This window comes from Impatiens glandulifera, chromosome 1 (assembly GCF_907164915.1).
Source record: "Impatiens glandulifera chromosome 1, dImpGla2.1, whole genome shotgun sequence".
NCBI lineage: Eukaryota > Viridiplantae > Streptophyta > Magnoliopsida > Ericales > Balsaminaceae > Impatiens > Impatiens glandulifera.
Genome location: NC_061862.1, coordinates 148,295,524 through 148,308,611, shown reverse-complemented (window position 1 = coordinate 148,308,611; position 13,088 = coordinate 148,295,524). Strand labels below are relative to the sequence as shown.

Below are 13,088 nucleotides of genomic sequence, written 5' to 3'. Positions count from 1 at the left end.
ATTGTTGTAATAGAACCCCTTGAAAAAAATGAATGAAGGACCGTGGTATTTTGACTTTGGATGCTCACATCGGAACTTATAGTGGTTCTCTCAGCTAGATATCGGTTTCTGAAGTCTATTATATTTCAGAGCTAAGGAACAACCTTAGAATCTCTTGGCTAGATTAGAAATATCCATATAGAATCTCATTCCATTCATGTTTTAAACTTCTATGAGTAATTCACCCAAAAATTAGATGTCTAAAATTTGACAAACTTGTAACATATCCTGAACTGCTTATTGTCTGTTTTCATTTCATTACCATAATTAACAAAGTATTTATCCAAACAACATCATAAAATCAATAGCACACCATATAATTTCCAATATTTAACATGAAAACCATAAAACTGCATTGTCTTCTTAAACAAAACCAATAAACTGGTTTACCAAGATCATCTACAGAAGAATCAATTTTCATCCCTTTGTTCCATTTGGGTTGTTTAGAGATCAAGAAACAGAGATAACACCTGAAAGATCTGAACTTTCCCAAACTTCAATGCCATCAACTTCTTCTCTACTAACAAATAACCTATCCCCAGCTCCTTCTATCTTCTTTATCATTCCTCTAACTGAATCCTCTGGTTTATCCATACAATTCCTCCTATATAATAAACCCCCTTCTTCCTCCTGCATAATCACATTCTCTTTTCTCTTCTCTTTCAGCTTAGACCAAACCTCCAAACCGCCTTCTCTCCCAACAAACACTTGCTTCCTATAACAATGTATCAACAAATTGTTCATTCCTTCATCATTCTTCATACTAGGATTTGTATCCATCAAATATACCCATGGGTCATCTCCTAATTTTCGTAAATCCGCCATTCCTATATCACCTGATTTCGAACAAACCTTAAACAGAGTCAACTCATCCTTATCTATGTCTACATCCGCAAACGAGTCCCCAAACCTGCTACTCCGACCAGAACCCGGTTCATTCGTTTCCCAAACAGTTTCTCTTGAACGTGTATCCCATATCCGAATATAACCCGAATAACCAAATGCCCCGGAAGAAACAGTGGATCCTACTAGGAGGTTGGAATGAGGAAGATAAGTCAGCTTTCGAGGGACAATTGTTTTGGAGGAGTTTCCAGATTGCCTACCGAATTCAGATGAAACTTGAAGTGTTGATTTATCAATCATAAGAATCGAGTTTTCTCTATGATAGCAATTGTAGGAGGCGAAAACAGAGTCGGATGAATTCGAAATGGCTGCGACACGGGCTTTGTGAATTCTGGGATCTGATCGGTCTATCCAATCGGTAGAACCAATTTTACGGCCACTGGCGAGATTGTAAAATTGGAGGCCAGGAATAGATTCAGATCCAAGAGCAGCAACATCAGGTAAAACCCTGAGCATAGAATCGATTTCATCGAGGTGGGTTCTAATAGTTCCAATTGGAGATAAGTTACAATCATAACCTGAGATTTGTCCGCCATGAGCTACCCAAATCGACCCATCTCCGTCTCCGGCGGTGAAAGTCGAGACTTTTGGATCGGCGGCTGGTTTGATTGTGGAGACAAATGAGGCATCAATACCATTGAGTTCAATCGGAAGCATAGATGATTTAAGATGGGTTTCGATTCCATAATAGGATGCTTCATCGGCGAGTTCATGGTTGGAGAATCGGCGAGAAGTGGAGGGGAGACGACCGGTGCGGAGGAGAGAAAGGAAGACTGAGAAAATCTCTGGATCGCGATCGATGAAGATTGTAGGGTCAGGATCATCGATTGGTCGGGTTGAGAGGGCGGATAAGAGGGAATCGGGTCCGCCTGATTGGAGTGTGGAAACGGTGGTCGCGAAAAGCTTGCCGCCGACGTTGAGTTGGATCCGATTGTGGGTGGGGAATTCAGGAATGGCAGTTTCGTAATTACTGTTCTTCATGAGAAAAAGGGAGATGGTATCATTGGACTCTTCAAACAAAAGTTTGGATCTTTGATGAATTTGTAAAACTAGTCTTATTAATTAATAAAAAATACTTTAATCTTCTAAAAACAAAATTTATTTTTGGAGATATATTAAAACATTTTCATTAATTCGTATCTTTTTAAAAACCTAAGAAATGGAGTAAAATAAATAAATAAATGGCTAACCAACTTGGATTCTTACATATTGTTTTGGAGCTTATTATGTTGAGTTATTTTTTAAAATTTGTAATCAAATATTATTTCTCTGTTTTTTCATTTAGTTTATTCTCAACTTATTAACACCAGTTAATTCAGTTTATTCTCATAGGTATGTTTTAATATTATGTTAGTTTATTTAATTGTTAAGTTTAGGTATGTTTAATTCAGCTTATAAGCCAAGTTCGAGTTTATTTATTTTTTATATTTATAATATTATTTAATAATTAATATTATATATATAATGTTATATATATATATATATTAATTTAATTTTAAATATTAATAAATAATTTAAATTAAAAAAATAGTATATATTTTAAAATAAATTATATTAATTTTTATACATTTTTTTTGTTAATATATAATTTAAAATATTAAAAGATGACTTAAATTAAAAAATAATATATTTTAAAATAAATAATATAAATAAAGAAAGTAATTTTTTTCGAGCTCTCTCACCCTCTTCATATTATCTTTCATTCTCACCCTCCTCATATTATCTTTCATTTCAATTATAATAGATATTTTTAAATAATTAAGACTAGTTTAATTTCTAAAATTATAATTATAAATAAAAAATTAATAATATATTTATATTTCATATTTTGTTTAGTTATTTTAAATATTAAGATATATATTATAAATAATAAATAAAAATATATTTAAATGTATGTTTAATTCAGCTTATAAGCCAAGTTCGAGTTTATTTATTTTTTATATTTATAATATTATTTAATAATTAATATTATATATATATATAATGTTATATATATATATATATTAATTTAATTTTAAATATTAATAAATAATTTAAATTAAAAAAAATAGTATATATTTTAAAATAAATTATATTAATTTTTATACATTTTTTTTGTTAATATATAATTTAAAATATTAAAAGATGACTTAAATTAAAAAATAATATATTTTAAAATAAATAATATAAATAAAGAAAGTAATTTTTTTCGAGCTCTCTCACCCTCTTCATATTATCTTTCATTCTCACCCTCCTCATATTATCTTTCATTTCAATTATAATAGATATTTTTAAATAATTAAGACTAGTTTAATTTTTAAAATTATAATTATAAATAAAAAATTAATAATATATTTATATTTCATATTTTGTTTAGTTATTTTAAATATTAAGATATATATTATAAATAATAAATAAAAATATATTTAAATGTATGTTTAATTCAGCTTATAAGCCAAGTTCGAGTTTATTTATTTTTTATATTTATAATATTATTTAATAATTAATATTATATATATATAATGTTATATATATATATATTAATTTAATTTTAAATATTAATAAATAATTTAAATTAAAAAAATAGTATATATTTTAAAATAAATTATATTAATTTTTATACATTTTTTTTTGTTAATATATAATTTAAAATATTAAAAGATGACTTAAATTAAAAAATAATATATTTTAAAATAAATAATATAAATAAAGAAAGTAATTTTTTTCGAGCTCTCTCACCCTCTTCATATTATCTTTCATTCTCACCCTCCTCATATTATCTTTCATTTCAATTATAATAGATATTTTTAAATAATTAAGACTAGTTTAATTTCTAAAATTATAATTATAAATAAAAAATTAATAATATATTTATATTTCATATTTTGTTTAGTTATTTTAAATATTAAGATATATATTATAAATAATAAATAAAAATATATTTAAATGTATGTTTTTTTATTATAATAATTTATATAAATATATAAAAATATTATAAATATATAAAAATAGATGAGAAAATGAATAAAATGATTAGAAAAAATTAGATAGATGAGATAAATCTCTTCTTCTAGTAGCTACAACAATATGTGGATACTAACCTTAAGTTTATGGGTTCGAGCCCGATTGAGATTATAAAAATAGATAATTGAGTTTAAAAGAAAAAAATGTGTTTAATTATAATTTGTTATCTGAGACGCAAACAATGTCATACACAGCTTATAAACCCATAATCAAAACGAGCCCTAAATTTAAAAAATAATTAAAATTATTTTATATATTAATATTTTAAAATTATTTTTACAACAAAATATATAAAATATTTACTCTTTCAAAATTACTCTCACTCAACATTTTTTAAATAAACTAAGTTTATTCTAAAAAAAAAATTTAAATATGAATAAACTCTAATTAACTTAACTATCTATTTAAGGTTTAGTTCCTTTGCCATTTTTTTTTATCTTATCTTGAATCACAATTTATTTGTAAATAAACTTATCATCTTACTAACTCACATTTTAAATTAAATTAAAAGTAATGACAATATATTTAATATTATAAGACCGATTATATATTTTATTTTTGTGACCCGATTTATTTTAAGCCAACAAAATTGAACCTAAGATCTTTTCATTTTTTATGGGTAGATCCTTGACAGTTAGCTAGGGACCTAGAATTACTTCTATTTTTTTTTTAATCGTATAAGGTGTGCTATAAATCTGATTACGATGGATAAACTAAACCAAATAATAATAATAAAATCTAAATATAACAGCTGCATAGTACAAACTATGCAGCTGAGTGGGCCCAGTGGAGCACAAATTGAAGATAGCCAAGAGATAAAGCCCAATACCAAACCCAATAGTTGAATAAATGGACTTGACAGCTTCGGCCCCTTTCCATTATTGCTCATTTACCAAGTGATGTTTGTGTGCACCCCCTTCACACAAATTACTAATCAAACTGGTTTATTATGGTATTTTTGAGATGAATAGACCTATCAGGTAGGGTTTAAATAAGTTAACTTGTTCGTAAGCCCGCTCGATCAAAACTTGAGTTCGAGTCGAGCTTGAGCCGACTAGTTTAATATTTGAGTCGAGTTCGAGCTCATATAATTTGATAGTTTGTCCAACTTTTTAAAATCAGATAATAAACAATATATTTTTTATTATTCTAATATTAAAATAAAAAATTTATAATAAATATTTTTTTCTTCACAAATATTTGAAAATTTAATTTTAGTTCAAATTTTTTGAGTCGAACCGATTTTGTAGGTAAGTAGTCGAGCTCGGGCTCAAATTTATAAACTCGTTCGAGCTCGAGTCGAGCTAATAAATACTTAATCGAGTTCGACTCGAGCTGAAACTGGCTTGAGCCATTTGCCGTCCTAGTCTCTAGTCTTATGTCAGACCAATATTTTACTTTTTTTTTAGTTTTATTTGAACGTAGGGAACTAATATAACTCTCTTCCCTTCAACTTGAGATGTTTCGATAAAGTAAAGAAAATAATTTTTGGTTGAGATGATTAGAAAACAATTCAAACATGAATTTGATTTACATTCTATACTCTTTATCATCATAAAACAGGAAAAACACAAACATTTTTTTTTTACTTCAACAGTGACACAAAAACCTAAGAGTTCCTCGACAAGATTTGTTCAAAGAAGGTGAGTGAGGGCCTAAGGATTTGGCATGACGAGAAGGACATATTACAGTGGTGGAGCAATATGGACTTGTCAACGTCCGATAATTACAATACTTGTAAGGTATCAAAGTCTTTCCTTGGTATACCTTTAGGTGTTGTAGAACCCCACTTAAAATGTCTTTTTCTTAATTCATTTTATATGAAGGGTCATTGACTATGACATTCACATAAATGTCTTTTGTAAGTTAAATTTTTTGGTTACAATCTACATTTAGTTCACAACGAGGTCTGTCTGGTTGAGTACCTAGTCGGTCCGGTAAATTTGGAACCCATATTATAAATAAGATTTTACCTTTTATAGTCCATTTTGTAAAAAAAATGATTAAGGATGAGTATATTAAATAAGTTCAATGGTGATGTTGTCTTTGGGAGGAAGCTGTCGACGACAACGAAAGGACTAGAAAACAAAAGATGGAGCATCTCACTTTGTGAAAATAGGAAATGGTGGTGCAGTGCCACCTTTTATTTTAATTTCTCGGAAAAATCTTTCGTCGAATCGAAAAAATCCCCTTACAAAAAATGGAGAACGCAGGTCAAACCATAGGGTGATAGTGAAGAACATATTTTACATAGGAGTAACTGTTTTACAATTTTACATTTACAAAGGATAATTTGAGGGCAATGCAAATTCAAATTTGGATGCCCTAACAGAGTAAAAAAAATAAAATTAATAATATAAAATTAGATATAAATGATCAATATATTATAATATGGAAATAAGATATTAAAAAGAAGATAAAAAATTTATTTATATATATTGTATAATATATATTTAATATTAAAGGAGAAAAAAAAAGATTAATAATATAATACTATTAAATATTAAAAAATAGGGCCTATAAAATTGGGGGCCCTATGCAACTGCATAGGTTGCCTTACCCTGCATTTACAACTAGGAAATACAATATTGTCTCGGAAAATGAGTGAATAGTTGACTTCCCGATATGGTTCTTGATGCTCATTACTCTTTGAAGTTGTTCGATAAGTTTTCTCTTCAGTAACTTTTGAGAAATACGTTGATGATCAAATTCTACTCATTTGAAAATATTGTGGAAAACACAAATAGTTAACTATGCTCGAAAATAACCAAATAGACAACCTTACAAATAAATCACGCAGAATCTTCTGTTTTGAACCAATGTCTTAAAGTTTCCATGACTAATTATGTATGTGATTAAATGTTTTTCTACAAATAATATAATAGTAATTTTTTGATAAATTAATATTTTTTGATAATTTATGACATATCATTTCACAACTTGTACCAAATCGATTATAATTGATTTTCAGTAATTTTTTTACAATACTTGTTATGAAACAGATCAGTAAAATGGTTTATTTATTGTTTTAAAAAAGGTGAAGAAATATGGGCAAGTGTTCATAGTTTAAAGAAAAAAATGTTATTGACTTTATATGTATATTTCTAAATATGTTTTACTATCTTAAGAAAAGAATAAAAATGAGGATGTTGAGTTCATGTCAAGCATGCAAAACGTGAAACAAGTTCAAATGGTCTGTTAGATGATTTAATGCATATGGTGCTCATTAAATGGAACAAATTAAGATTCCTAATGTCTATCAATTTTTTATTAGAGATTTGATATTCAGTCAATATTGTATAATTAATTACTTGTCACCATAAATGAGTGAGATTACCATATCTCATCTTATATCTCTTTTATTATCTGATTCTCCTATGACCTATATTATTGGGGAACATGTGCTTTATTATCTACTTCCAAATCATCATTAATATTAATGTTTGATTAATTAGAGTAGTTATTGAGATTTCTTTGAGCTAATTAGAATCTTAATAATATATTTATCTTAGTGTTGATCTATCATACACATGGTATCAAATGACCATTTAAAAAAAAAAAAAATTGACTATCAAAGATGGATGACATCCAAGTGATCATTATTCATTACAATCAATCACACTTTATATTACTCTCATAAAGAACTTTTTTTTTTTCAATTCTTTGTCATTTTCTCTACAATGTTACCATTCTTCTATAAAATGAATCGAACTTGATTCGTTTTACAAAGAGAAAATGTAATTTTACATTTTTGTGTTGGTAATAATATATTTTCTATATTTAGGTAACTAATATGACCCTAGAGTTATGTCTCGCTTCAACGTAAGACATGTTTTAGTAAAGAATCTCGACATTTGAGTTAGCATACGTTGGCGACGATCTTTTTATAACTAACAATTTGGCAATACCATTCAAAATGTCTTTAAAAAGATTTAATCTCATACAAATTAATTCAATAAATACTAACTAAAACACTTTAAGTTAAAATGAAGATTATTAATTGTGGGATTTCATGCTAGCTTTTTATGTTAAAAGAAACATAAACCTATCATATAAGTTGAGAATCAAACAATACAATCACAAATATGGCGGTTAGTTTTGTAACAACTAACTAGAGACAACTTATTTGTGTCAAAGTCATTAAATTTGTGAACTTCTATATATTAATTGTGGTACATGTTCATAAGGATGATATATTGATTTGAATGGTATAAATTTGTGATATTTTATTATTTAAATGATTTATGTTTCTTTATGTAAGGAGCTTTGTTAAAATACATTTTGTGTTTTTTATTAAATAAAAATAAAATTAAACTTGCTAAGTGGAATTGATGACAGGGTTCTTCCAGGGATTGTGGGGGACTAAGAATTTTGATACTTTGCATGGTACAAATATTATTATTATGCGGACCTAAGTGACATGTGACAATATTAATTTATATAGGATACGTCTATTTCAGGAACAGGTTCCACTCTTATCCAATTTCATGACTTTTATGTGTCTAGTCATTTATCTCCAATAATTGACACTAATATTCTCTTACATATATGCTTCTTCAATTATATTAATATATATATATATATATATATATGATTAATTTAATTTAATTTAATTTAATCTTTTGAATTTTCTATATTTTCACCTCCTGTGTAAGCCGACAAATCTACGGGATTGGACAACTCATTTAATAAAAATATTATGATATTTAGTTAAATTTAATCGTTTAATATAAAAGTGTGTAGTTTATTGGTTTATGATGAAATAAAAAAAAAAAACTGATTATAAGTTCAAATCTCGTCAATTTTTTTTAAAAAAATTTCTTTTAAATAAAATTAGGAACGCCAATTTTTTCACGTTTTTCTAGATAGGACTGAGGCAGCCCAATCCTCGACGTCGGCACTGTTTCGATCACCTAACCCAAGTAGGAGCTAGCCTTGAGCATAATTACTTGAACTAACTAAAGAGACAAGATCTTGCGACAACAATATAATTAGGGGTGAGCATAATATGGGTTTACCCAAACCCAACCCTAACCCAAACCCAAAATATTAATTTGGGTTGGTTAATATGGGTTGGGTTGAGTATGGATTGAGTTGAGTATGAGTTGAGTTTAATTTGGTTTGGGTTAGGGTTACCCAAATTACCCAAATTATATAAATTTAGTTTAATTCTCTATTATTAATCCAATATAAACTAATAATCTTCCAACTTTAAGTCGAACACGTTTATGACATGTTTAACATATTTTTCATACGTTTAACACGTTTTCCACACATCTAACACGTTTTTAATAATTTTAACACGTTTCACTTATAACATATTTTTCACACGTTTAACACGTTTTTCACACGTTTAACACGTTTTCACATTTTTGACACGTTTTCACGTTTTTGACACATTTAACACATTTTCACACTAATAACACATTTTTCACGTTTTTGTCACGTTGAACACGTTTTTGACATGTTTAATACGTTTAACGCACTTTTGACAAGTTTAACACGTTTTTTACGTTTTTGGCACGTTTAACACGTTTTTAACATAAATAACACGTTAACACGTTTTTGATAAGTTTAAACACGATTTTCACGTTTTTGGCACGTTTAACACGTTTTAAACATATTTAACACATTTTTGATAAGTTTAACACGATTTTCACGTTTTTGGCACGTTAACACGTTTTTGACATTTTAACACGTTTTTGATATGTTTAATACATTTTTCACACGTTTAACACGTTTTCACATTTTTGACACATTTTCACGTTTTTGACATGTTTAACACATTTTTTACATGTTTAACACATTTTCACACTAATAACACGTTTTTCACGTTTTTGTCACGTTGAACACGTTTTTGACATGTTTAATACGTTTAACGCGTTTTGACAAGTTCAACACGTTTTTTACGTTTTTGGCACGTTTAACACGTTTTTAACATATTAAACACGTTAACACGTTTTTGATAAGTTTAACACGATTTTCACGTTTTTGGCACGTTTAACACGTTTTAAACATATTTAACACGTTTTTGATAAGTTTAACACAATTTTCATGTTTTTGGCACGTTTAACACGTTTTTGACATTTTAACACGTTTTTGATATGTGTAACACGTTTTTCACACGTTTAACATGTTTTTAATATTTTTAACACGTTTTCACACTTAAAACATGTTTTTCACACGTTTAACACGTTTTTACGTTTTTGGCACATTTAACAAGTTTTTTGACATGTTTAACACGTTTTCATACTAATAACACGTTTTTGTCACGTTGAACACGTTTTTGACATGTTTAATACGTTTAACGCGTTTTTGACAAATTTAACACGTTTTTTACGTTTTTGGCACGTTTAACACGTTTTTAACATAACTAACACGTTTTTGAAAAGTTTAACACGGTTTTAATATTTTAACACGTTTTTGGCACGTTTAACACGTTTTTAACATTTTAACACGTTTTTGATATGTTTAACACGTTTTCACACGTTTAACACGTGTTTCACACTTTTAACATGTTTTCACGTTTTTGGCATTGTTTAACATGTTTTTGACATATTTGACACGTTTTTTCACACATTAACACATTTTTCATATTTTGGTACGTTTAATACGTTTTTGACATGTTTTTCACGTTTTTCACATTCTTAACACGTTTAACATGTTTGTAACATGTTTAATACATTTGTAACATGTTTAACACGTTTTTCACGTTTTTGGCACGTTTAACACGTTTTTGACATTACAACACGTTTTACACATTTAACATATTTTTGACATGTTTAACATATTTTTTTGCACGTTAACACGTTTTGAAAAATTCAACACGTTTTTGTCGCCTTTAACACGTTTTTGGCATTTTTGACACGTTTAATATGTTTTTCACACGTTTGACATCAAACATGTGAAAACGTATTAAATGTGTCAAAATGTGAAAAACATGTTAAACGTGTTAAACGTATCAAAATGTGCCAAAACGTGGAAAACGTGTTAAACGTGCCAAAAAAGTGGAAAATGTGTCAAAACGTGTTAAATATGCCAAAAACGTGAAAACGTGTGAAAACATGTTAAACATGTTACAAACGTGTTAAACGTGTTAATAATGTGAAAAACGTGAAAAACATGTTAAACATGTTAAACGTGCCAAAACGTGAAAAATGTATCAAAATGTGTTAAATGTGTCGTAATCGTGAAAAATGTGTCAAACATGTTAAAAACGTGTTAAACATGTCAAAACATGAAAATAGTGTTCAACGTGTCAAATGCGTTAAACGTGTTGAATATGTGAAAAACGTATTAAACGTGTCGAAAACGTGAAAAACGTGTTAAACTTTCAAAACGTGTTAAACGTGCCAAAAATGTGAAAAACGTGTGAAACGTGTCAATAATTTGAAAAACGTATTAAACATGTCGAAAACGTGAAAACGTGTTAAACGTGTCAAAAACGTGGAAAACGTGTTAAACGTGCCAAAAACGTGGAAAACGTGTTAAACGTGCCAAAAACGTGAAAAACGTGTGAAACGTGTCAAAAATATGAAAAACATGTTAAACGTGTCAAAACGTGTTAAACGTATTAAAATGTGTTAAACGTGCCAAAAATGTGTCAAAATGTGTTCAACGTGTCGAAAACGTGAAAAAAACGTGTCAAAAACGTGTTAAACGTGTTAAAAACGTGTTAAAAAAGCAAAAAATATGAAAAATGTGTTCAATGTGTCAAAATGTGTTAAACGTGTCTTAAACGTGTTAAACGTGTTAAAATGTGCCAAAAACGTGGAAAACGTGTTAAACGTGCCAAAAAGTGGAAAATGTGTCAAAACGTGTTAAATATGCCAAAAACGTGAAAACGTGTGAAAACATGTTAAACATGTTACAAACGTGTTAAACGTGTTAATAATGTGAAAAACGTGAAAAACATGTTAAACATGTTAAACGTGCCAAAACGTGAAAAATGTATCAAAATGTGTTAAATGTGTCGTAATCGTGAAAAATGTGTCAAACATTTTAAAACGTGTTAAACATGTCAAAACATGAAAATAGTGTTCAACGTGTCAAATGCGTTAAACGTGTTGAATATGTGAAAAACGTATTAAACGTGTCGAAAACGTGAAAAACGTGTTAAACTTTCAAAACGTGTTAAACGTGTTAAACGTGCCAAAAATGTGAAAAACGTGTGAAACGTGTCAATAATTTGAAAAACGTATTAAACATGTCGAAAACGTGAAAACGTGTTAAACGTGTCAAAAACGTGGAAAACGTGGAAAACGTGTTAAACGTGCCAAAAACGTGGAAAACGTGTTAAACGTGCCAAAAACGTGAAAAACGTGTGAAACGTGTCAAAAATATGAAAAACATGTTAAACGTGTCAAAACGTGTTAAACGTATTAAAACGTGTTAAACGTGCCAAAAATGTGTCAAAATGTGTTAAACGTGTCGAAAACGTGAAAAAAAAACGTGTCAAAAACGTGTTAAACGTGTTAAAAAAGCAAAAAATATGAAAAATGTGTTCAACGTGTCAAAAATGTGTTAAACGTGTCTTAAACGTGTTAAACGTGTTAAACATGTCAAAAACGTGTTAAACATGTGAAAAACATATTAAAAATGTGAAAACGTGAAAAGTGTGTTAAGCGAATAAAAATGTGTTAAATGAGTCAAATACTCGTTAAATGAAAAAATAAAAATAAAATAATTTGGGTTACCCAACATATACTCAACCCAACCCATACTCAACTCATATTAGTAAATAATATGGCTTGAATTATGGGTTGGGTAAATTTAATTTGGGTTGAATATGGGTTGTGTAATACGGGTTGGGTTTACCCGTTTGCTCACCCCTAAATATAATTAGGAATGTCTAAAATAGGTAGAAGTCATTCAAATGGTAAAACTAAATGTTTATTGAATGTTGGACAACAACTTTTACACTTTTGATCTTGATTGCTTTGTTTAATTCATTAGTGTAATTTTTATAATCATTTTTTGTTGTTGATTTTACTTATGTTATTTTTTTCTCGACCATTGATTTTCAATGAGTTCAGGGGTCTAACATCTAAGCTTTATTATTCCATAAAAGTCCAAGAAATCCATCCAAAACATTAATTTCTATGTTATTAGGGAATTTTGTTTTTCAAATTTCTGTTAACAGA

The 13,088-nt window shown here is 28.2% G+C and overlaps 1 protein-coding gene across 1 annotated transcript; it reads right to left on the bottom strand.

Annotated features, from left to right (window-relative positions):
- Positions 1-478: 478 nt before the first annotated feature.
- Positions 479-1,972, bottom strand: LOC124920083 (protein ENDOPLASMIC RETICULUM-ARRESTED PEN3). Its single transcript, XM_047460486.1, has one exon. The coding sequence runs from the start codon at positions 1,921-1,923 to the stop codon at positions 490-492; it is 1,434 nt and encodes a 477-aa protein (XP_047316442.1). The 5' UTR covers positions 1,924-1,972; the 3' UTR covers positions 479-489.
- Positions 1,973-13,088: the final 11,116 nt, after the last annotated feature.

What these genes read in the sequence shown, in the direction of transcription:
- LOC124920083 (XM_047460486.1), bottom strand. Translation starts at nt 1,923, where the DNA reads ATGAAGAACAGTAATTACGAAACTGCCATTCCTGAATTCCCCACCCAC.